Here is a 26789-nt window from a genome sequence, read left to right on the forward strand (position 1 = left end):
TTTCGATTTCGTTGATTTCGGCTCTGATTTTAACTATTTCCTGTCTTCTACTACTTTTGGTATTGGTCTGCTCTTCTTTTTCTAGTGTTTTGAGCTGTAGTGTTAACTCGTTTATTTGTTGATTTCTACTTCTTTTTTTGAATGCACCCCATGAAATAAATCTTCCTCTAAGTACTGCTTTCATAGTGTCCCGGAGATTTTGATATGATGTGTCTTTGTTCTCGTTTACTTCTAAGAATTTTTTTATTTCCCTCCTGATGTCTTCTGTTATCCATTCATCATATAATAGTGTATTATTTAGTCTCCAGGTATTGGAGAAGTTTCTGTTTTTTATTCTGTCATTTATTTCTAATTTCAATCCATTATGATCTGATAGAGTACAAGGTAGTATCTCTATCTTCTTGTATTTACTAACAGTAACTTTGTGGCATAAAATATGGTCTATTTTAGAGAAGGATCCATGTGGTGCTGAGAAGAAAGTGTATTCATTCTTTGTTGGATGGTATATTCTATATATGTCCGTTAAGTCTAAATTGCTGATTGTGTTGTTGAGATCTATAGTTTCTTTATTCAATTTTTGTTTGGACGATCTATCCAGTGGTGAGAGAGGTGTGTTAAAATCGCCTAGTATTATTGTGTTGTGGTCTATTTGATTTCTGGAATTGAGAAGGATTTGTTTGACGTACGTGGATGAGCCAATGTTCGGGGCATAGATATTTATGATTGTTATGTCTTGCTGATTTATGCTTCCCTTAAGCAGCATGTAATGTCCTTCTTTATCCCTTCTGACTAGTTTTGGTTTGAAGTCCACATTATCTGAGATGAGGATGGATACTCCAGCTTTTTTGCTGTGTCCGTGTGCATGGTATGTTTTTCCCCATCCTTTCACCTTTAGTCTATGGGTGTCTCTTTCTATGAGATGTGTCTCTTGCAGGCAGCATATTGTTGGATTTTTCTTTTTAATCCAATCTGCCAGTCTGTGTCTTTTGATTGATGAATTCAGGCCATTAACATTCAGGGTTATTATTGTGATATGATTTGTATTCCCAGTCAATTGACTCATATTTGTTTTTGACATGATTTGGTTTCTCCTTTATTTGGCTATTCCTTTAGGCTAGCGCCTCCTGTTGCTGATTTGCATCGTTGTTTTTCATCTCTTCCTCATGGAATATTTTGCTGAGAATGTTCTGTAATGCTGGCTTTCTTTTTGTAAATTCCTTTAGCTTTTGTTTATCATGGAAGGATCTTATTTCATCGTCAAATTTGAAGGTAAGTTTTGCTGGGTATAAGATTCTTGGTTGGCATCCATTTTCTTTCAGGGCTTGGTATATGTTGTTCCAGGCCCTTCTAGCTTTTAGGGTCTGGATTGAAAAATCTGCTGATATTCTTATTGGTTTCCCTCTGAATGTAATTTGATTCTTTTCTCTCGCGGCCTTTAAAATTCTGTCTTTATTTTGTATGTTAGGTATTTTCATAATAATGTGCCTTGGTGTGGGTCTGTTGTAATTTTGTATGTTTGGAGTTCTATAAGCCTCTTGTACTTGGTTTTCCATTTCGTTCTTCAGATTTGGGAAATTTTCTGTTATTATTTCATTGAATAGATTGTTCATTCCTTTGGTTTGTTTCTCTAAGCCTTCCTCAATCCCAATAATTCTCAAATTTGGCCTTTTCATGATATCCCATAGTTCTTGGAGATTCTGTTCATGATTTCTTACCATCTTCTCTGTTTGTTCCACTTTGTTTTCAAGGTTAAATATTTTGTCTTCAATGTCTGAGGTTCTGTCTTCCAGGTGTTCTATCCTATTGGTTATGCTTTCTATGGAGTTTTTAACTTGGTTTATTGTTTCCTTCATTTCAAGGATTTCAGTTTGGTTTTTTTTTCAGTATCTCTAACTCTTTATTGAAATGATCTCTTGCTTCCCGTATTTGGTCTTTTAACTGTTGATTGGTGCGATCATTTAATGCCTGCATTTGCTCTTTCATCTCCTCCTTCAATGCCTGCATTTGCTCTTTCATCTCCTCATTAGCTTCCCTGATCGTTTTAATTACGTACATTCTGAACTCCCTTTCTGACATTTCTTCTGCTCTGCTGTCATTGGGTTTTATTGATGTAGTATCTAGGTTTGTTTGGGACATTTTCTTCCCTTGTTTTCTCATAATGGTCAGTTGTCAGTGGGACCCTGAGATATTGCAGTTTTCCACTATTGGCTTATAGTGTCCCAGTAGATTTCCAGTGTATCACCTCCCAGCCTTCAGTAGCCTGATGTCTTGGAGGAATCTGATAAAGCAGCTCATTCGAAGAATACTGCCCCTAGCCCCCTACTGGTTCCACGTTTTGGAACTGGCTCTGTGCGGAAATGCTCTCACTGTGGGCCTGCACCGTGCAGCTGGCCGTGTGGGAAGAGCCCACTGCCGGAGTGTGGCAGACTACCTTGGGAAGACTCAAGCTGCCCTGCCCGGCTCTGCTAAGCCACCTCTATCTGGGCCTGCCACCCGGGCTGAGCTTTACCCAGTGGGCAGACTCACCCGTGGCTCCACTTCAGTCCGAGTCTCTCAATGCCTCCCCTTCTTAACTCCTGGGTTCTGGAGCGACCGGGGGTGCAGTCTCCCTCTAGGCCGCCATCTTGGATCGCCCCGTGAAGAGAGCCCGCAGCCGGAGTGGGCAGAGCCGCCTGAAGAGGTCTCTGGCTGCCCTGTCCTTATCCCTGAGGCTGATTGCAGATCGAGGCTCTCCGCTGGTTCTTTGCAGGAGTACACTGCCCTGCAGGGGCTCCGGGACTCGGAGCGTGCTCTGTTCAGACAGGCTCTCACTAGCGGGCCAGTTCCGTTCGGAGAACCTGGAGAAGCTGGCTGTGTGGGCGGGGCCCACCGCCGGAGTGCGCAGGACTGCCTGTGGATGACTCTAGCTGCCCTGCCCGGCTCCGATAAGCCACCTCTATCTGGGCCTGTCACCCGGGCCGAGCTTTACCCAGTGGGCAGACTCACCCGTGGCTCCACTTCAGTCCGAGTCTCTCAATGCCTCCCCTTCTTAACTCCTGGGTTCTGGAGCGACCGGGGGTGCAGTCTCCCTCTAGGCCGCCATCTTGGATCGCCCCGTGAAGAGAGCCCGCAGCCGGAGTGGGCAGTGCCGCCTGAAGAGGTCTCCTGCTGCCCTGCCCTTATCCCTGAGGCTGACTGCAGATCGAGGTTCTCCGCTGGTTCTTTGCAGGAGTACACTGCCCTGCAGGGGCTCCGGGACTCGGAGCGTGCTCTGTTCAGACAGGCTCTCACTAGCGGGCCAGTTCCGTCTTAGTGTACCTTTTCTGTCCATGGTACTGGGGATTCAACCCAAGAATGTTCTACCACTAAGCTACATTCCCAGCCCCAACCTTTTTTTTTTTGAGACAGGCCTCACTAAGTTGCCAAGATTGACCTCAAACTTGTGATCCTCTTGGCTCAGCCACCTGAGTTTCTGGTATTACAGGCATGTGACACTATGCCTGGCATGTTATGTGTATGCTTGGTTATTGCCATACTAATTGAAGTGAGATGAAATCTCAACGTAGTTTTGATTTGAATTACCCTGATTGCTAAGGATATTGAACATTTTTTTCCTATATTTGTTGACCATTTGTATTCCTTCTTTTGAGAAATATCCTTTAGATTATTTACCGATTTGCTGATTGGGTCTCCTTTTTTTAGTGATAACGTTTTTGAGTTCTTTATATATTCTGGATATTAATCCCCTATTGGAAAAGTAGCTGGTAGAAATTTTCTCCTATTCTGTTCTCTCTTTGTTCTCTTGTTTCCTTTGCTGTACAGAAGCTTTTTAATTTACAGCTATCCTACTTATTGATTCTTGATTTTATTTCTTGAGCTTTATGGGTCTTATTAAGGAAGTCAGTGCCTGTGCTGACATGTTGGAGTGTTGACTCTATTTTCTTCCAGCAATTGTAGTGTTTCGGTCTAATTCCTAGGTCTTTGAGTTGATTTGTGTTCCAGGTAAGAGATAGGGATCTAGTTTCATTCTTCAACATAAGGATATGTAGAAGATATCCAGTTTTCCCAGCAACATTTGTTAAAAAGGCTGTCTTTTCTCCAACATATGTTTTTGGCATCTTCGTCAAGGATCACATGACTCTCTATGTGGATTTGTCTCTGTGTCTTCTATTATATTCCATTGGTCTCCATGTTTGTTTTTATGCTCATACCATGCTGAGTTTGTTGCTATGGATCTGTAGTATAATTTGAGGTTGGGTGTTGTGATACCTCTAGCATTGCTCTTGTTACTCAGGATTGCTTTGACTATTCTGGGGCTTTTATTCTTCCATGTGAATTTTAAGACTTTTTTATAGTTCTGTGAAGAATGTCATTGGTATTTTGATGGGGATTGAATTGAATCTGTAGATCATTCTTGGTAACATGGGCATTTTGACAATATTAGTTTTGTCAATCCAAGAACATGGGAAATTTTTCCATATTCTAAAGTCTTCTTTAATTTTTTTCTTTAATAGTCTATTATTTTCACTCAGAATTCTTTCACCCACCTCCTTGGTTAGGTTTCTGTGTTCTCCAAAGGTTTTTTTTTTTTTTTTTTTGAAGCTATTGTGAATCGAATTACTTTCCACATTTATTTCTCAGCAAATTCATTATTGAGATATGAAAAATCTATTGATATTTTATGTTGACCTTGTATCCTACTACTTTGCTAAATTTGTTTATCAGCTCTAGAAGTCTCTGGTAGAGTTTTTTGGGTCTTCTAGATGTAGAATCTTGTCACCAGCAAACAGGAATAATTTGACTTCTTTTCCTGTTTGTATCCCTTTAATTTCCTTCTTTTGCCTTATTGCTCTGGCTAGAGTTTCAAGAACTATACTGAATAGAAGTGGTGAGAATGTACATGCTTTTTTCACTCACCACAGTGACAAACAATTTTAAAGTTAGATGTTATTTCCTATTGAGAAAGATATGGAATCTCTAATCATTGCTTATGATTTAACTGATACAGCCATTATGAGGAAAATCTTGCACTATTAAATAAAACTACAAACGAGTCCAATTTACAATCTAGAAATACCATTTTCTATTCTAGATCCAGGGAGAACTCTCACATATGTACCCAGAAAAAAAACACACATATCTGTTAGTTTATTGCTGTTCATAATAGCAAAGAAATAGAAATAAACTTGATATTCACCAAGGGAGAATGAATCCACAAAACATGACTATTTGAATGCTGTAATATTCCACAACAATTAAAAGGAGCAACTAAGCATGATGAATTTCAAAGAACACTGGAGTGTGATAAATGCAAGTTTAAAAGATAAGATAAAACTATCAGAAGACATCCCACTTGAAAAATGCAGTAGATTGGGAAAGACTGGGTGTTTTTATGGGTCTCATCAATGTCTCCAAGTTTGATGGAACAGAGATGGGGGTGAGGTTTATTAGTATCCCTGTTGAAACGCCTTTTCCCAGCAAAGAGGACAGTGGTTTGGTAAAGCCAGATGAACAGCTTAACTCTACCATCCTTTTCTCTCTGGCTGGGGGCAGGGTGGGGGTGTGTAGGAGAGGTGCTTAATACTCCTTCAACAAGCAATGCTATTATAAGCAAAAAGCCCATTTTCAAAAAAATATTATACATAGAAACATTTGAGGTTGATGACAAATTTTAAAATCCTATCATTCTGTCATAATCACTCAATTACTCTTACTTTGCAAATATGATACTACTGCAGTGTAGTTGGCAGGATTTGTGCAGAATGTTTTGGGTTAAAAGCAAACGTTAACATTGGCTTAGTCAGGAGCATCATAACTCCTTGGTCAGCTGAGCAACTCCTTATCCTAGACGAACCTCTGAAGACTCTTCATAACTAATAATAATGACTGAAGATCTGCAAGGAGCAGTCTTCAGCTTAAGATCAGCCGATCACTAGGTTTTTATTTTGTGTCCTTACCAGAGCTTTCCAACCCTAAGTCCTACCCATTAGGGAAAAGTACTGGGGAGAAAAAAATGCTTTTTATTTCTCAAAAAAAGGAGCTATCTGAGTAAGGAAAAACATTAGCAAACGAATTGGTTTTTCTTTGTAACTTTTTATTTTGTTTTTTTTTTTTTTTTTTTTTTTGTAACTTTTTATTTTGATCTCAAACTTACTGAAAAGGTGCAAGAAATAGTATAAAGAACTCCTCATACTCTGTCCCCAGCTTCACCATTTACCAACAGGTCGCCCCTCTGCTTGCTTCTCTCATTCTCTCTCTCCCTTTTTTTTTCTAAACTGCTTACGATAAGTTGCAAGCATGATGTCTCTTTACCTCTAAACATTTCAGCATGCATTTCCTAACAAGGACATTGTCTCATAATCACAGTACAATGCTTAAAGTTAGAAAATTTAACATCAGCTCTATACTGTCAGTCGTCAAACCAAGATCTTTATGATGAATTCTTTCTACTCACACAGCCTCTACCCCTGCCCTAATCCCACACTATAATATCACTGTTGTTGTCTCCTTTTTTAAAAAATTTTTAATGCAAATTAACTTTATTAGTTATAACACTTTTTGTTGGGGTATCTAAGATTTTCTGCATTGAAGATAATTACATCGGCAAACATACACAACTTTTCTTCCTCCTTTGAAAGTTGGAAGCCTTTTTAATTCTATCTATTCTGTTCTAGATTTGGGGGGTAGAAATGTACTGTGTTAAATAAAAATGGTGAAATGGTGAAAATGGGCATCCTTATCTTCTTCCTGCTCATGGTGGAAAAACTTTAAACTTTCCATTTTACATTTTATAGAACCAACCTTACCCTAATATCAAAGAAAGACAAATATAAAAAAGAAACTAAAGTTATAGACCAATGTCACAATAAAGTTAATACAGTAATAATAAAGTTATAGACCAATGATAAGTATATATTAGTAAGCCAAATTCTGTAGCATATTAAATGGATCCAACCAATCAGATGGGATTTATCCTGGGCTGCAAGAGTGTTTGAAAACACACAAATCAGTAAATGTGGTGTAAACCATTCACAGAGTGAAGAACAAAGACTCTTATGCTCATCTTAATAGTCACCAAAAAAGTGTTTGACAAAATTCAACATGAGTTCATGTCACGTCTCTTTGGTATCCTATAATTCATAACAGTTTCTCAACTTTTTTCATCTTTCATTAAGCAAATAATGCAAATGCATTGTTCCAGCTTTTGTGGACTGTAGCTTTGCCAGACAAGGAAAAAAAGTGAACTCTCCCTCAACCCTCCTCTTCCAGCACAGTCTGACTTGTTACTGCACTCAGCCTCTCAGAAAGGGGGCTCTTTTTAAAAAAATATTTTAAAAAATTTGTTCTAATAAGTCATACATGACAGTAGAATGCATTTTGACACATCATACATAAATGGAGTCTAACTTCTCATTCTTCTGGTTGTACACGATGCCGAGTTACACTGGTGGTGTAAACATATATGCACATAAGGTAATAAAGTCCAATTCATTCTCCTGTCCTTCCTACCCCCATTCCCCTCCCCTCCCTTCACTCCCCTCTGTCCAATCCACAGTACCTCTATTCTTCCCTAACACCTCCCCACCATTGTGAATTGGCATCCAAATATCAGAGAAAATATTCGGCCTTTGGTTCTTTGGGATTGGCTTAAGAAAAGGGGCTCTTGAGCCCTGAGCTGACCCCTAGGCATGCAGTTAGGTGCACTCACCAGTCAGGTTCTCCTCCCTCCAGGTCTCCGTGGTCAGTCTCTTCACCTTAAAGATGTGGAAGCCCCTCCGGACTCTGCGAGCACTGAGGCCTCTTCGAGCACTGTCTCAGTTTGAAGGAATGAAGGTACGTTCTCCAGGTGGATGGGTGGAGATTCAGTTAACAGGTAGAGGCCGAGAAGCCCTCTGCTCTTCTGGACCTGGGCTTTCTTTAGGTTGCTAAGCATTCCTGGGATTCTTTCCACGCAGCCCAGGGCTTAGAGTTTGAGAGATGGAGAAGAGTCAGAGAGAGTCCCTAGAGAGCTTCTGTGTCAGCCGAGATGGCTTCCCTTCAGAATCCTAGGGCAGCTCTCCTCTAAGTTTCTAACGCCATCCTCAAGCTATTCGCAGTGGAAATAGGAACTGGGAGTTGAGCTTGTCAGACAGAGCTTTAAAGAGATCCAGCCACGCCCATTGGGCCATCCTGGGGTGATCTAGAGCCGGGGAGGCCTCCGCATCTGTTCTATTATTCTTCTGTTTTGTTTTCTTGAAGGTGGTGGTTAATGCTCTTATAGGGGCCATTCCTGCCATTCTCAATGTTTTGCTTGTTTGCCTAATTTTCTGGCTCATATTTTGTATCCTGGGAGTAAACTTCTTTTCTGGACATTTTGGAAGATGCATTAGTGGAAAAGATAAAAACAATTATCTAGATTTTATAAATAACAAAAGCCAGTGTAATGAGACTTACCGCTGGGTCAACCTGGAAGTCAACTTTGACAACGTGGGGATCGCTTACCTTGCTCTCCTGCAAGTGGTAAGTGCTGTTGGTGTGTTTTGAACTCAGAGAAAACTCATAAGAACTATAAAACATTTCTCATAAAAATCTAGTGACTCCATTTAAGATAATAGAATCAACTGTGTCCAGGATGACATGTCTGCAGTTGTATTCATGTTTCTTTGCTTCTGTTGCAGGCAACATATAAAGGCTGGCTGGACATCATGAATGCAGCTGTTGATTCAAAAGGGGTAAGTTCATGTTCCACTATGTTCTAGAATGTTAGGGTTAAATCGTGGATAGTCCCAAACTTCCTGCCTTATATTTTCAACAGTCTGAGTTCTCTGCCTTGTTTTCTTTGGGACAAAATTATGAAATACCAGTCTGATAAAATGGGGTTCTAATACATTGTCCTATTAGTATCTGAAACCCCAGTATTCTCTAAAATCCAGTCTTCTTTCTCCATGGTAAATAAGGGAAAACTGTTCATGTGAGAGATGGAGCCAGAAGCAAAGCAATCATGGGATGTCTTGATCTTCCTCTAATTTCTTCTGCAAATGAATGGAGAACAAACCAAATGTCAAAGACCAGACTGTGAGGAAAAACTTTAAGACTGGGCTACATTTGAGTAAGACAGGCCCTCCCAAGACTCTAGGTTCCCGGGGGACTAGAGGGGAATCTGGTGATTGCCAACTGTTGAATTCCAGTTTAAAAAAAAAAAAAAAAAGAGTTGCCCAAAACCGCAGAGTAAGCAGATGGTTGAGTCAAGAATGAAATTAATGGGGAAAATGATTCTTATTATAAATTCACAGACTGTCATTATGAGTTCATAGGTAGAAAATGCATAGCAACAAATCTGAGTTTGTTTTATTCTGAGTATAGTAATAAAATGCAGTTTCTGGAAAGGAAAAACTAGTAGTAGATACTTAACTGTTTATAATAATTATTCCATTATATTACATATATATACAATTTATACTAAAGCATTTAAATATAACATAATTAGATAATTATATATTATATATATTATATTATACTTACACTATGTAACAAAGGAAAATTTTAAAAATTTTAATGTATTCATTTCTTTTTTCTTCTTGAATACATATACTTGATACCTTACTTTGCTTTGGGCATCCATCTGCCCTGAGGTGAAAAGGTGGGGTGTGAAGGAAGCTTTTGCAGATGTATGGCAGAAGAGGTGTGTGGCTTACATATGCTCCCTTGATGAATTGGGGCTGGGTGGAAGTGTGTGGAAGGGTTTCTATTGTGGTGCTGGTCTTGGTGTTCACTAGCTGTTGCATACTAACCTCTGGCATTATGGCTCTTGTCTGCAAAGTCACAGGGCGTCCTATTGGTATCAAAATATTGCAGCTTCAACTGTAAATTCATGGACCACTTTCTCCATCAACTCATCACGGCCTCACGCAGACTCTCAGCCATATCCTTCACATGGTCCCTGGCCTAGAAGTCTATGCCTGTCCCTTGCTGCAAGGTCTATCATGGCAGGTTCATGACTGTCAACTCCTTATCTAAGCCACATGGGACTGAGAGATTTAAGAAACCTCTCTCTGCCTGATTATGCTGCCCCAGGCCCTTAGGTCAGCCTGCCTACCCAATACATCCCTGGTCTTCCAAGTAGTAGTTTCCTCCCAGAAAAATACAGAATTCAAGCAAGAACATCTTCTTCGTCTTCCACATTCTAGTCAATTTATTGAACTCCAACTCCCCTCTCCAGACCATAGAGAAAGAATCAGAACATACATCTTGAAGCTCTGATTATTTCTGTCCTTTCCTCCTCTTGTCTCAACCACCCTCACATAAAACTTGTCTATTCCAAGACCTTGATATGACAAAGAGGGACCTGAAGGAATGGAGATATTCTTATTTCTCAAGTCAATAACAACTTGCAAGACTACCAGCCCATGGCATAATCTTATTTTAAATGTCAGGTGCTGAACCTTAACTGTTTCTTCCCATTATTTTATTTCTGTACTGCCTGTTCTTTGTTGAAATAAATGGAAGCCTCAAGCCAACTGGGACTAAGGTCAAGTCTTTCAGGCATATGAGAAAAATATTTTTAATAATTGTCTCCATTACCCAAGGTTATATGAGGAGTATTGAATAACAAATATAAATACATTTCAATGGCAATGGAGCTGTCAACAGTGCTAGCTATATCTTTGAATATGATCAGGAAAAAGAAAGAGAAATCCTCTTATCCTCCACCCAACATGTCTGCATGAATATAATGGCAATATGTGCAAACTATTCATCCAACAAGGGATTAATATCCAAATATATAAGGAACTAATCCAAATTTTAAATGGGCAAATGACTTGAATAGACATTTCTCAGAAGAGAATATGGAAATGACCAACAAGTATATGAAGAAATGCTCAACATTACCAATTGTCAGAGGAATGCAAATCAAAATCACAATGAGGTATCATCTCAATCCAGTTAGAATAGCCATTGTTGAGACAAAAAAATTAATAAATGCTGCTAAGGATGCAGAGAAAAGAGAGCTTTCATACAACAATTGTAGGAAAGTAAAATAGTAACAACATGGAAAACAGCATCAAGGTTTCTCAAAAAAATAGAAATAAAACTTATATATGACTCAGCAATCCCACTACTGGGTATGTATCCAAAGGGATCGAAATCAGTATGTCAAAGAGGCAGGTACACTCCTGTTTACTGCAGCACCATTCATAATAGCCAAGATATGGAATCAAATTAGGTGTCCACCAACGGATGAATGGATAGAGAAAGCATGGTGTGTATACACAATGGAATATTATTCACCACAAGAGTGAATGAAATGCTGTCATTTGCAACATCAATGAAACTGATAGATGTTATCTTAAATGAAATGGCAGGCACAAAAAGACAAGTATTGCATATTCTCACTTATATCTGGAAACTAAAATGTTGATCTCACAGAAGTAAAGAATCAATAGTGGTTACCAGAGTCTGGGAAGGACATAAGGCTGGTGGAGAGAGGGTGGTAAATGGCTACAGGGGTGCCACTGGGCAGGAGGAATAATTGACATTCTATAGCCTGGCTGGATAACTGAGGCTGAGAGCAAATAGTTGAATATTTTACAATAACTGGAAGAGAGGATTTTGAATGCTCTCAACACAAAAAAATGATAAATGTCTGAGGTTATAGAGATGCCAGTGACCCTGATCTGATCATTGCCTATTGTATATATGTATTGAAATGTCATGCTGTACTCCCATAAATAGGTACAATTACCATGCCAATTTAAAATATATACATTTATATAATATTTAATATTTATTTAATTATATATACATATATGTACATATATATATATATACATATATATATATAAATTTTGAAAGTAATGTGAGGAACTTGGAAGCAAAGAATCTAAGAGGCTTTTGGCTCTTTCTTGACCTGGGAGAGCTGTAATCAATTTTTGTCCCTTCTGGAGCCTGATGGTTCATTCATTCATCCATGTGTGTGAGAACCTACATATCAAGAGGTGTGCTAGGCACTAGGATTTCAGGAGTGAAGGAATGGAACCACACGGAACAGAGGACTGTGAGTAGAGTACTGGTCTCTGTATGACAGGTGTACTAGTTCAGTAATGTTTGGTAGGTTAGTCATCTCTGCCTAAGGTGTATGAGCCCCTTCTCTGTTGGCCTCACCTCCAGTTTGGGTCTTTCCGAATACAAGTCTATATAGACACTCAGAAAGACTTCCTTTTAAAAAAGTGATTAAAAACAACTGTATCTTTCATATCAATAAATCTAAATAGGCTAAATTCCTACACAAAAGAGTTCTAGGTTAGCTCGTAAACTAAATGTAAACACATAAAATGCATACTTCAGAGAAGTTAAATATAAAAGAATTGACAAATATACACTAGGCAAATATAAGCCCAAAGAAAGTTTGTGATCTTAATATTAAATGAAATTTAGAGACCTTATCATAAAATTGGACAGTGAAACACTTTGTAAAGTTCAGCATACAAAGCACAATGAGAATATATAGACCACATGGCAGAAGCTCATTTCAAGCCAAAATGAAGGAGAGAATAAATAGAAACTCTCTACCAGTGGAAAACTTGAAATATACTCTCAATGTCCAAGATAAATCAAGTTGTTAAAAAATGAGAAAGATCTTTGAATCTTGAATTCATTCAAGTCTTCACTGAAGACTGAAGTTTCCATTCATTCCTTCATATCCAAGTTCTATTCTCTTCTATCTTACTCTGGTGCCCCGAGAAGCTGAATTCTTTTTTTAAATTTATTTTTTATTAGTTCATTTTGACAGAATCATATAAGCATGGAATATAATTTGCGATGCTCAGAAGACCTTCAAAAGACAAATGGGATCATTCCACGCCTCTCTCAGAATCCTAATGATTCTCCATTGCTTAGAAGAAAAGCCTGAGCCTGCCCCCCCACCCCATATCCCCACCTGTGCACTATTCAAGCTAAGTGAGGGACAGCATAAAAGGACTTTCCAGAGGGACAGTGGCCATCAGGAGGAGGTTAAGTGTGTAATGTTGCTGGTAAAAAATGCTTTTGTCTTGTAGATAAAACAGGATTGTTTAATTTTTCTTCAATAATTGCTTTTTTCTCTCATTAAAAAAAAATCCCTAACAGGTAGAAAAACAGCCAGCTTTTGAGGCAAATCCATACATGTACCTTTACTTCGTAGTTTTTATCATCTTTGGGTCATTCTTCACTCTGAATCTCTTTATTGGTGTTATTATTGACAACTTCAACCAACAGCAGAAAAAGATAAGTATGCCGGTTGCCCTGACTTGGTAATTCCCCCTCGGTTCTGCAAAGGGCTTTGATGGAACATGATTCTGAAGTAGACTGTTGTCTGTGATCTGCTTGAGAACAAAAAACCTCTGCCTGGAGAAGATCCTCCAGGATAAGGCCAAAGGGAATGGAAATATCTGGGTGTTATTAAGTCATTGTTTTGATACTTGTTTTCTCCTCTCAATGGACATTGTTTTTGTTGAGATTAAACCTGATAATAATTGGATCCTAATAGAATATCAATCACCAGGATAAGTATTTATGTCCTATAGTCATATTTTAATAACATTACAAGTTTTTTTTTTTTAATCCACGATAAAAAGTATGAACTTTCCTCTTTCAACAAACTTTTGTCCTGGTTCCCAACACTAGTCTTAGCAGATCTATCGAACCTACTTGGAAAGATCACTGGGGAAGAGGAAGGGCTGGGGAGGTCTTTGCCCATGCATTATAATAAACAGATACTTATTTTTCTGATTCCAAAACCCACAGGAGCTTCATACTAAAGGTGGTAAAGTCAGGAATGTAAAAAGAAAATATATATCACCCTCCAACAATCATCAAACGGTAACCACACGAGACAGTGCCTATTATCATTTTAGTATAGTTCTCTCCAGTAATTTTCTAACTAAACATATAATTCCTTTTACTTGGTTGGAATTCCTTATATTTTTAATTTTGTAGTTTTTGAGCTCATAATAAATTTGTTGCTCTTTTAAAGCAATCATAAACATTCCCCTGGATGTCTGATTATTTCCTCAAGATAAATTCCTAGAATTAGAATATTTAAGGCATTAAAGGCATTGACAAATTACCTCCCTATGGTAGCTAGCCTTTTCCTGCAGGCTATGAGAATGACTGGTTATGCACCATTCTGATGGTTATAATTTATAATCTTCTCTAGATTTATGAGGAAAGTGTTATCTCATTGTTTTATATTTGTGTGTTTGATCATTAGTGAGGTGACACACTTGTTCACAGGTTGGTGAACCTAAGTACTTTCAAAGAATTCTTTGTTTTATCTTTTGTCTATATTTAAGATGACATCTTTTTCTTACACATTTTAAAGTAGTAAGTACACTTTGTGGCTCACTTCTTATATTTTTTGTTATGACATTTTGACTTATAGATATGTTAATGGAGTCAAATTGCCAACTTTGTCCTTTTGGGTTCCTTTTCTCACATTTATGCATATATATATATATATATATATATATATATATATATATATATTTTTTTTTTTTTTTTTTTTTTTTTTGGCTGTACTGGGGATTGAACCCAGGGTCTTGTGCTTGTGAGGCAACCACTCTACCAACTGAGCTATATCCCCAGCTCTTTTCTCACATTTGTGAACGAAAGGCATTTTCTGAAATCAAGTAGCTAAATATTCGCCTATGGTATTCCTATCTTTTTTTAAACCTCTTTTTAAAATTTTACTGTTGAAATCTTATAATTCATCCAAAATGTACCTTGGTACCAATTAGCCTTCTTAGCTTAGTTATTCGCTATTGTTACACCAACTGTATTTCTTCTCCTGCTCAGGAGGGTGTGAGCAATGTAGTCACCTCTGTTATAGGCATCTTGATTGCAATCAATACCTGCAATTTAGATGTCAGCCCTTGTGATTTTAGATTTAAGCTCACATTAGAAATTACTGTTTTGATCATTCCATAACATCCTTTTGTTTTGTCTTGTGGAAAGTTTCAAACATGCACAAGAGTATACTAGCACAACATTTATTGACTTAAGAACATCTATACCCTTACTCAGCCCTGCTACTGGATTTGTTTTATGGAGTAAGTGACAAGACATCACATCTTTTCATTCATAAATATTTTTCAGCATATCTCTTTTTTTACATGTCTATTTTTATTAAAATTATTAACACATATTAATTGCACAGATTAATGGATTCTCCATGATTTTCCATACATGCCTATGATGTGCATTCACATAACCACAATTCCATTATCACATCTAAAACAATGTATTCTTTGAATTCATCAAATTACTCCATCTATGTGCAAATTGCCATGTCTTTAATATTCTTAAATGATTTATTTATTTTTTTCCTTTTATTTATTTATTCACTTCTATTGAAGTTTTGCTTTCAAATCAGGGTTCAAATGAGGTTCTCCCATTTGACAGTATTTTTGTTCTCTGAAGTGACAGGATATTCCAGGCTTAGGTTGTACCCTCTCTGTCCTTATCTGGAATCAGCCATTTCTCTAAGAAGTGCTAGTTTGTTGTTGTTTGTTTTGCTCTTTTTTTTTTTTTTTTTGGAAAATGGTGTCTCAAGACTGCAATCCAGAATGTTCATTATCATCATTTCTAGGTCTTTCCAGTGGATAGAGCTACTTACTTTAAATTCAGGAATTAAAGGAAATATAAGTGTAGAACTATGCATATAGATAATTCATATAACCCCTTCTCTGAAATCAAGTAGCTAAATATTCACCTACGGAATATGGAATATTTGTGCCTCCTTTTCCACACTGAAAAACCTGATTCTCAAGAGCATAGGATATGATGATAAATTTAAAATAACCACAATGACTCGTTTTCTTTATTCCACAACACACATATGATTACCAAAAGATTTATTTCTGCCCAGAATCCCCAAGCAACCTGATTACCTTCTAGGTTAACTTCTAGGGCTGTTTGTCTTTGGTCTACACTGGAAGAGTAAATTCCAATCTCACATGCTCATCAAGATGAGTCTGGAGTCACAGAGTATCAGAGAAGACAGGGTTTTACTCCTGGTCCAGACCAAGCTTCCTGGTGTCTTTCATTGCTAAGAGGCTGTCTTCTTCTTCACCCTGTCATTGGAAGCCCTTGGAGAGTCCCAGAGGCTTGCAGGGTCCTGTGTGCCTCCCTCTGTTCACATTAGCCCACGGTCTTTTTTTTTTTTTTTTTTTTTTTTTTGCCACAACCAGCTTTCAGTCAAGAAAATCCAAGACTCTAGTTCATAGAAATTAGCAAATGCTGTTAGGCCAACCCTGGCTTTAGAACTCTTTACCACTCTAATTTCTTTCTTTCTCAATTTTCAGAACCTGGAGATTTTCCTTACTTCTATTATAGTTTATGCAGCATTTCTAGATAGTTTGCCTCCAAAATTTCCAGAAATTAAAACTCTAGCCCATTTTTCTGTCTTTTTTTCTTGGTCAGTGGTGAAAATAGTTTTAAAGCTCTGTGATTTTATTTTTCTAAGAGCGGCTCTAAGGTGTTTATTGTTTGGGAGAATTGTAGTTGCCACTTTGCAGGGTTTTTAATGTAAATTTTTGTTGTTAATTCCTATAATTGTTACTGTGTGGTTGAATTTATGCAATCTGAAATATATGCAGTTTTTATAGAGATTCTGGGAGACATTTGCTGTTTGTAATCCATGTTATAAAAAGTGAAATATGATTGATAAAAGTTACTTTATTTCTCCCTTAAACAGTTTCTTTCCACCTCTCCCCTAGGGTCCATCTTCTTTTGCTTCCCACTGAAATTTTAAGAACTATTGATAGAAATGCAATGAAACTTTAAAATTGTGTCTAAAAATTCAGAATTTGATTTAAAAAACCTGTTAAGGGTAAATAACTCTCATCTTCTCCTTATACCTAGGTGGACAAGACATTTTTATGACAGAAGAACAGAAGAAATACTACAGTGCAATGAAAAAATTAGGAACCAAAAAACCTCAAAAACCCATTCCAAGGCCTCTGGTGAGAGCAATTGAATGATTCTAAATACATAACTCAGATAAGAGAGGGTGAGGAACTCAGGTTTCTGCAAAGCCATACTGTAAATCTTTTAAATTTACATATTTATCTAAGAACTCAACAAAATCCCAGATACATGCAAATCCTAAGGAAATTAGGTAGTCGTGTGCATTGGAAAGAGCCTGGGCAAGAAGTTAAATGTAATTTTTAGTGAACGCACCATAGGTGCATTGCATTGACGCAAACTTGGCAACTCGTTTGACTTTAACCAATTTAAAATGTACTTATAATGTCCTTTACCAGTATATGTGAGGTTGCTTGTGTGACGCTGAGGTCATGCATACTCACTTCCACTTTATAATAAATACTTTGCAGCAGGGATTCAGTAACTTTTTCTGCAAAGGGCTAAATAGGCTTTGATGGGACTGCAGTCTCCAGTACTCTTACTGCACTCTGCCATTGTGGCGATAAAGCAATCAGAGATAGTAAAGAACGAATGAATGTGGCTGTTATCCATTGGACATAAAAACAAATACAAAAACAAAAAATCAGACTCGCTGACTTTCACCCGTGGACCACAATTTGCTAACCCTGCTCTCTCTGAATCCTGCTTGGTCAGGTACCATGGGGCAAGATGGCAGTAGCACCTGAATACTGCTTTGAGTACTGGCTCCGTGCATTGGATTAGAAAGTACAGGTTGAGCATCCCTAATCCAAAACCTGAAATCAGAAAATGCTTCAAAATACAACACTTTTTGATTAGTGATGATGTCAACAAGTGAAAAATTCCACATCAGACCTGATGGGTCACTGTCAAAATGTGAATGCACTGAAAATATTGTATAAAATTACTTTCAGGTTATGTGTAGAAGGCAAATATGAAACACAGATTTTTTTTTGGTACTGAAGATTGAACCCAGAGGTGCTTTATACCTCCAGCTACATCTCCAGCCTTCTTATTTTTTTTTTTATTTTGAGACTGGGTCTCAGTAAGTTGCTGAGGGCCTTGCTTTGCTGAGGTTGTCCTCGAACTTGCAATCTGCTTGCCTCAGCCTCCCCAGTCACTGGAATTACAGGCATGGCCCAGCATAAATGAATTTTGTGTTTAGACTTGGGTCTCATCCCTAAGATATTTCATTATGTATATGCAGATACTCACAAATCCAAAGACATCCAAAATCCAAAACATTTCTCATCCCAAGCATTTTGGAGAAGGGATACTTGATCTTCAAAATAGTGAGCACATTTGGTAGCTCCGGTAGTGAGTTTGAAGGCTTCCTTGGCAGGGAGGGTCAGTGGGGGCTAAGAAATAGAGAAAGCAGAATGGAAGGCAGGCTTGCTATCTGAAGCGTGTGGAGAATTTAGAGATTTTCATTTGAACATGAAACCTGAAGTGGTCAAAGGTATGTTCTATTTACTGCTCTTCCTGGGACTCAAAACAATCTGGCATAAAGTGTGCTCTCGTTAATTATTTGTTGAATGAAAGACTGTGTTTTAGAACATAAACAGACTTCCACTAGGATTAAATATTTGTATTACATTAAAAGTGTCCGTGAATTTCAGGGTCAAGTATTTAGAATGTATCCTTTGTACAGTGAGGGAATTTTTGGCCACAGGTTAATGATACAATTGTATTTGGAGAGGTTTCATCTGTTAACAGTGTGTGAAACATCTGTTAACAGTGTGTGCTAAATCAAATCTAGCTTTAATAATCTTCAATATTAGACTTGGTTTGATGGTTTGTAAAACTCTTAAGCTAAATACAAATGAAGATTTATCTAAAATAAACTTAAGATATAAACTTTAAAAAAAAAATACCAGTCTTACTTTTTAGTACTCCTTTCAGTTTGAAGTTCTTATTTGGACTTGAGTCAACAAAATAAGACCTAAGGACTGTGTTTACTTGTGCTTATTAAGCAACCCCTAGCTTAATACCACTTGGTCCTGGGATTAGAATTAACTAATTCAGAGACTCAAAAGACACTACGTGTTCCCACATACTTACCAGTTTGCTTCAAGCAATGCAGCACACAGCCAAACAGAACTTAGGGTACAGATGCAGTTTCTTGACCCCTCACTGTGCAGAGCAAGGTAGGCACAAGACACGACCTAAAGTGGGTATGGAGGACCTTCCTACAGGAAAACTGCTACCTCCTTTCCTTAACCATCTTCTATAGCAAGTTTACCAAGGGATCATCTGGAAGCAGGTGCCAAGTCCCAACACTCCCTGTGTAACCACAACCCACCAATCAAACCTTCGATGAATGACTTTGATACAATCTCTCCAGTTAACACTGCATATATATCTTAACATGTTAATATATCTTAACTTCTATATTCCAGAGATCAGTGGGGCATGATATAAATCCAACATCATGTTCTCAGATGTCCCTGAGTCTGAACTAAGATTCCCAGTCAACTCTTAACCTGTCACCCACAACTTCACCTTCACAGAGATTTTTTTAAAAATCTCTAAACTCTGAATGTTATATTTTGACTTTGAGAACAAATGCATAGCAATGACCCAGGGAGGAAAATCCAGTTGGTTTAGCCTGAGTGTTGATGTATTTTGTTTCTAGCAATAGAGGAAGGGATTTGGACTCACTTCTGGCTTCTCTCAAAGCATCCCCACAAAGTGACTTCATTACTTGATTTAAAAATCAGTACTGGGTGCCGTGGTTTACACCTGTAATCACAGAGGCTCGGGGTCTTGAGGCCAGAGGATCACAAATTTGAGATCAGCCTCTGTAATTTAGTGAGTTCCTCAGCAAATTATTGAGACCCTTTGTCAAAATAAAAAATAAAAAAGAGTGGAGGGTGCTGGAGATGTGGCTCAGTGTTAAAGTGCCCCTGGGTTCAATCACTGGTACCAAAAGAAATAATAATAAAATAATAAAAAAAAATACTGAGGTTTAAGAGTCTCTATATTCTGAAGAGTTATGGAATGCTTTTTGGTCATCTAGCACTTAAGTAATTTATACAAATTTGAGATCAGCCTCAGTAATTTAGTGAGTTCCTCAGCAAATTATTGAGACCCTTTGTCAAAATAAAAAATAAAAAAGAATGGAGGGTGCTGGAGATGTGGCTCAGTGTTAAAGTGCCCCTGGGTTCAATCACTGGTACCAAAAGAAATAATAATAAAATAATAAAAAAAAATACTGAGGTTTAAGAGTCTCTATATTCTGAAGAGTTATGGAATGCTTTTTGGTCATCTAGCACTTAAGTAATTTATACAAATTTGAGATCAGTCCTCAGTAATTTAGTGAGTTCCTCAGCAAATTATTGAGACCCTTTGTCAAAATAAAAAATAAAAAAGAATGGAGGGTGCTGGAGATGTGACTCAGTGTTAAAGTGCCCCTGGGTTCAATCACTGGTACCAAAAGAAATTTTAATAAGATAATAAAAAATACTGAGGTTTAAGAGTCTCTGTATATTCTGAAGAGTTATGGAACACTTTTTGGTCATCTAACACTTAACTAATTTATACCTCTAATCTCTATTTGTCTAAATGTCAGAATTATCTCTAAAGTCAGTACTTACATCTCTTCTTGCCTCTTGTTCTATTTACCAGAAAACCACCTGTAAACACATCTTTTCTCCATGTCCTTGCTGATATTCCAGAAGCATTCTTACCTAGGAAATGTACTTGGATTTCTGGTGTATCCTCAGAACTCCTTGATAAAAGCCTAGGACTTCCAACACATGGCTTGAAAATTTCCTACTTAAACATAGCATCCCTCCCCTTGTGATCTGTTCCCTTCTTCTCATTGCCCTGAATGGTATCAGTCACTTTGATGGTTTTGATTCATATCAGTGTTGATGCTATGGGACTCCATATCTGCCTTCCAGATTCTGCACTTGAGCTCAAAATACAACTTCTATCTACTCCTGGCCCTTATATGCTCCATTGACACCTCTAACTCAACATGCTCAGGACAGATCTCATCACTTTCCCTCAAAAATGCCCTTATTCTCTGTTCTCTGGATGTTTAAATGGATCGACTAACCAGAAACAATGTCAGCTGTCTCTGTCCCATAGTCCCCTTGATTCTAACACTCTGACTGTTTCCGCTTCAACCTCCATGTTAGCTTTTAAACTTGCATGCTATGTCTTTGTTTGCTGGTACCACCACAAACCAACATCATCTTTTACTGTTTTACCGTAACAGATCCCTGGAAGTTCTAATGATGCACTTTTAAGCCATCCATGAGTTTGCTAAATAGAATAGTATGTGCATTTTTTGATTCAATGATAATATAAAACAATCAAATATATACATGTATTGTAAAACAACCAATGTATAGTCAAGCATGTCACTCAATTTCAGGTCTGAGTTTGTGTTTCAGAACAGTTTTGCACTCAGTAAAGCACCAGGCAGGTGAGTTAAAGAAAATAATGAAATATTTGAGATTTTTACTGCACATGATAGACAAGGCATGCAAACTAGAGTTAGAACTTGGACCAGAGCTGTCATCGGTTTATAGTCACATGAAGGGCAGTAACCCATCCAAAAAGAACCCAAAATGCAAGTTGATCCTCAATAATAATAGGAAATAATCAGATAATTTTTTCATTTTTAATAGTTACTGGATTAAACACTATTTATCTAACTTATTGTAACAGGAATTAGAAAATTAGCTTGCAAGAATCCCCTGAATGCAGAGTTCTGGTTAAGTTTTAAAAGTTCTGATTATTTCAAACTGATAAATAGAAGTTTGGAGAAGTTCAGTCCATTTTGCCCAAGATACTTATGTAAGCAAATGTTCTCTGCTTTAATATTATTGAAGTAAAAATACAGAAACAGATGAAATATTAGAGCTCAAGGTTCATCCTTTTTTTATTAAATCCAACAGGAGCTGTTTTGCTTCAGGAAAACAACATCATCCATCACCTCAAAGTTATGTTGCTCCTAAGAATTTTTTGTCTACTGTTTTTGTTTTAAAGTAGAATTAAAATTATAAGCTTATGCACTTAAAACCAGTTATCTAATTAAATTTAAATGAATATAAGGTGACACTGTGAATCTAAAAAACAAAAAAAGAATGCCGTGCCCTCTGAAAAGGTCTGTTTTTATTTCAAGGAGCTGCCTACTTGTAAGAAAGAACAAATTCTGTTGTATTAACGTGGTTTTTAGATGTACACGATTTTGTTCTAATGATTCCAAATGATCAATGATTTCTTCTTTTGTTTTTCTCCTCAGAACAAATGTCAAGGTCTTGTGTTTGACCTGGTCACAAGCCAAGTCTTTGACATCTTCATCATGAGTCTCATTATCCTAAACATGGTTAGCATGATGGCTGAATCACATGAACAATCCAAAGAAGCGACATTTATCCTTGAGAATCTCAACATAGCCTTTGTGGTCATCTTTACGATAGAATGTCTCATCAAAATCTTTGCTTTGAGGCAATACTACTTCACCAATGGCTGGAACTTATTTGATTGTGTGGTCGTGGTTCTTTCTATTATTAGTAAGTAAAATCAGCGGCCAGAGTGGCTTTTAACTGAGATCCAGAAGTAAACCTGTAAATATTATAATTTGGAAGTATGGCCAAACTATCCACAAAGCAACAAATTAGGTTTAATGTGGTATCTGAAAAAAACAGACAGGCATACTAATGCCATCTCTAAGGGAAGTTGCTAGGAGATAGAGAGTAATTTCCATTCCTTTGATTGTCAGCACCAATGAAATAGATTTTTTTCAATGGTGATGAACAAAATTAAGATGATTTAGAAGTTCTTGCAGTGGTACCCGATTTATACAGATAATTGGGTCAAAATCTACCTTTACTGTGCAACTATGAACTCTAATGAGCCCTCTGTGATTTCAAGGATTTGGCACTTAGCACCTATGTTTTTCCTTTGTTCAAAATACATGCAGATGCTAGATCACAATGATGGGTCCTCCTGCATTCTGGGGCCTTCCCTCACCTTCTATATAGGCCTATGGTCGACTCTAGACTGGGCTTCCAGGCCCCTGGCCTACTCTAGACTGTGTCTGATAGAGACAAGCTGTGCTCTCTCTTTGTTCTGAATTCCACATTCACTTCAACCACAGTGTGAACTATGCTTCACTCAACTGTTCTGACCCTGCTCACCAACCAGTCCCAGGCTGTACGTCTATTTTCCCAACCTTAGGGAAGAAGAATGAAGGTTATAACCTTTTTTTCTTTCTTTTTTGGTGCTGGGGATCATGTGCACTACTACTGAGTTATATCCCAGCCTTTGCCAGACATCTTTTCATAAAACACACACAACTTGGAAATTAAATTCTTCATAGCTAACCCATTGGCATTTACTTGTGGATTTTGAAGTCTGGTTTTAACTAAACTATGGGTCTGACTTTTTATAATTATGCAAAACTGCCCAGGGACCCTTCTCATAGTTCAACAAGCAACGAAGACAAGGAAAACTGATTTCACAAGTGGATGTTTTTGTGCAATCTCAGAAGTGATGCACTAGACAGATAGGATGGATCAAAATATTTTGATTCCTGTTGCTACTGCAGCAACACAGGCATGCCAGAGAGAAAAAAAGTGCTTCAGTCCCTAGTCGACTCTGGTTTCTAAGCCATGAAGTTTATGTAGATAAAGTTGAGTGGTAGATTCTTCCAAGTGTTTATAGTTCAATAGACCTTTAATCTTTATTAGTCAATTCCAATCACAAGTCCTGGTGCAATTGGAAGCAGTAATAAAAACTAGAAGAAAATGGTGTTAGGACAGGTCTGGGGCAGCCCTCTGGAAGCTTGGAGAACCCTTCCTCTGATGTGCAAAGAGGTTCGTTTACTCCACAGCTGCTTCTGGCTCTTGCCTGGCATTATATAGTTCCTGGAAATATCTCTGACATCTGTCCTTTGGACAGCTGCTAGACAATTGCAATTACATGTGCCAAACAGCATTTTGTTCCAGTGGATGAGAAAATTCACCCCTGAAGCCAAATCCTACTTACCAGTGTGGGTGGAACTTAATGTGCCTTTGCCACTTCATCTGCCATCCAACACTTAGCCTCAACACATTCCCAAACTCCTTCCTAAGCTTTTACAGTAAAACAAAATGAGTATGAGCTGAGTAAGTCTCTCTCTAGGAGTTAGCAATCCAAGTGAGGAATTAAAGCTTACTCATCTTAAACTCTCAGAAAAAACTAGGCACCAATCACATGCTACACAGAAGAACTAAGCTCAGAGAAAGGACAGATGACCGTGGACCTGATTAATCAAAGGCATATCTATGCAGAAGACAGGCCTTTTTAAAGGATGGATGTTGCTGAATTGGCACTTAATAAATTTCACATATTGCCAGGGTTGACAGCCCAATGAACATATGAATTAAACTTCTTTGGCACACTTGGGCAGTTAGGGAAGGATATCATCGACTATTTCTCTTTAGTCATTAGGTGATGGCAGAACCATTTTCACTGTCCATGACCCCCTATGACTTTAGAGGACCCTCAAAACAAGAACAAGGCCATGCCTACACAAGGCAAGCATGTTCCAGTCATTCTAGAATATCTGGGCCAAAATGTGACTGTTTTAGCTCCTTGTATCACTTGCCTGGAGAGCAGGTAATGAGAGAACAGGGTGACATTTTAGGCCAAATATTCACCTGTTTGCACAAAGCTCTGCTTGAAGTGCCCTTTCTGGAGGGTCCACAACAACAGAGAAAGTATCTCCCAATTTCAAGCCTCAAGTTTTGTGAGCTCGGCCCTCAGGAATCCTTGGAGGAGCTTATTGACAAATGTGAGTGATCTATGGGCAGCCTCAGCCTAAGATGAGCGTCCCAATGCCACTGCCTCCCTCTAGCCCGGTACATGCCTGACCCTTTCAGCAGACTGTCCTTGCCTGTAGCAAGACTGTATTTGAATTCCTCTAAATAAATAAGAACCTGTCCCTTTTAAGGAACTTGGGGATTATTAGAGATTCCACAATATTCACAGCTATCTCAGACTCCAGTCAACCTTTGGAAGTAGAAATTTCTCCTTGACTCTAAAAGACTCCAAGTATAGTTTTTCCATTTTCCATTTTTTATATTCATAAGTGTGGAAAATGATTCTGTTTGCTGCTCTAAGAGTGACTTTAAAAATCCAACGTAGATAATGTACTTCAATTATATGGGATAATCCCCAAAGTAGCCTTTCATAAACTAGATTCCTTTCCTTGGTTGTCCTTGATATATTATACGACTTACCCCATCAAAAGTCCCATATAAAGCTGTATGGCCCTTGGAAATGATTCCTCATGTGAAAGAACAGGTAAACAGTTCACCTGATACTGAAAAAGAAAATTCTTAGTTTTAGGCATAAATTACAAAGCATGGCTTCAAAGTTCACACCACTACGTTTCTGAGACAAAAGACATAGTTTGAAACCAGAATTCCTGCTGGATATTCACTGACCCTTCTCCTTCTCCAGGTACAATGGTCTCTGCCTTGGAAAATCAGAAGCACATTCTTTTCCTCCAACTCTCTTCAGAATCGTCCGCCTGGCTCGGATTGGGCGCATCCTGAGACTTGTTCGGGCAGCGAGAGGAATTAGGACGCTCCTTTTTGCTCTGATGATGTCCCTTCCCTCTCTGTTCAACATCGGTCTTCTGCTCTTTTTGGTTATGTTTATTTATGCCATTTTAGGCATGAAATGTTTTTCTGAAGTGAAGAAAGAGTCTGGAATCGATGACATATTCAACTTCGAAACTTTTGAGGGCAGCATGCTCTGTCTCTTTCAGATAACCACGTCGGCAGGCTGGGACTCTCTCCTCAACCCCATGCTGAATTCAGGAGACTCGCACAACTCCTCAGCCAACAGTCACCTCCCCACCGTAGCCACAGCCTACTTCGTCAGTTACATCATCATCTCCTTCCTCATCGTCGTCAACATGTATATTGCTGTGATCTTAGAGAACTTCAATACAGCCACCGAAGAGAGTGAGGAACCTCTGGGTGAAGATGATTTTGAAATATTCTATGAAGTCTGGGAAAAGTTCGATCCCGAAGCAACACAGTTTATTGAATACTCTGCCCTTTCCGACTTTGCCGATGCCCTGCCTGAGCCTCTGCGTGTGGCAAAGCCAAATAAATTCCAGTTCCTAGTAATGGACTTGCCCATGGTGAGTGGGGATCGCCTGCACTGTATGGATATTCTCTTTGCCTTCACCACTAGGGTACTTGGTGACTCTAGTGGCCTGGATACCATGAAAGCAATGATGGAGGAAAAGTTCATGGAAGCCAATCCCTTCAAGAAGTTATATGAACCCATAGTCACCACCACCAAGAGAAAGGAAGAGGAAAGAGGTGCTGCTGTTATTCAGAAGGCCTTTCGAAGGTACATAAGGAGGATGACGTGTGCTTTGGAAGACAGGCCTCCTTCGCCATTCCAGACACTTTGCAATGGAGACTTGTCTAGCTCGGAGGGGGCCAAGGGCAAAGTGCACTATGACTGAGCCCCTCACCTCCACCCCTACCTCACGGCCTCACAGTCCTGCCTCCAGCCCCAACTCAGAGGTCTGCAGCTCCATGTAGGAGCAAGCGACGGACTCACAGAATTAGCCATACAGTTTTGTTTTTCTGACAGAAAGAAGTGATAGTTCAGTATTTATTTAAAATGATTCTTGCAGAGATATAAGATCAGACTGCCTTACTTAACCTCTGGTACTATTTTAGTGAGGAACAAGATGCTAGGAAGGACTGCAGAGGGTATCCACCCAAAGGTTAGGATTGGAATACTGTTGAAATGATATAAAAACAAAAGGATAAAGAACAAAAACCATGTTAAAATTTTAGATTGTGACCCCACATTTCTAGGTACATTACCCAGTACCTTTGTTTAATGATTTTTCAATGTAT

The 26789-nt window shown here is 38.3% G+C and overlaps 1 protein-coding gene across 1 annotated transcript in view; it reads left to right on the top strand.

Moving 5' to 3' along the window:
* Scn11a (sodium voltage-gated channel alpha subunit 11) overlaps positions 1-26386 on the top strand; it is a 115463-nt gene extending 89077 nt beyond the window's left edge. Inside the window, 8 exon segments of the mRNA XM_047531029.1 lie at positions 7711-7812; positions 8218-8478; positions 8637-8690; positions 13084-13225; positions 16858-16958; positions 22157-22427; positions 25363-25398; positions 25401-26386. Of these exon segments, the coding sequence (XP_047386985.1) occupies positions 7711-7812; positions 8218-8478; positions 8637-8690; positions 13084-13225; positions 16858-16958; positions 22157-22427; positions 25363-25398; positions 25401-26386 (1953 nt within the window).
* Positions 26387-26789: the final 403 nt, after the last annotated feature.

Source organism: Sciurus carolinensis, chromosome 17 (genome assembly GCF_902686445.1).
Source record: "Sciurus carolinensis chromosome 17, mSciCar1.2, whole genome shotgun sequence".
Classification (NCBI taxonomy): Eukaryota; Metazoa; Chordata; class Mammalia; order Rodentia; family Sciuridae; genus Sciurus; species Sciurus carolinensis.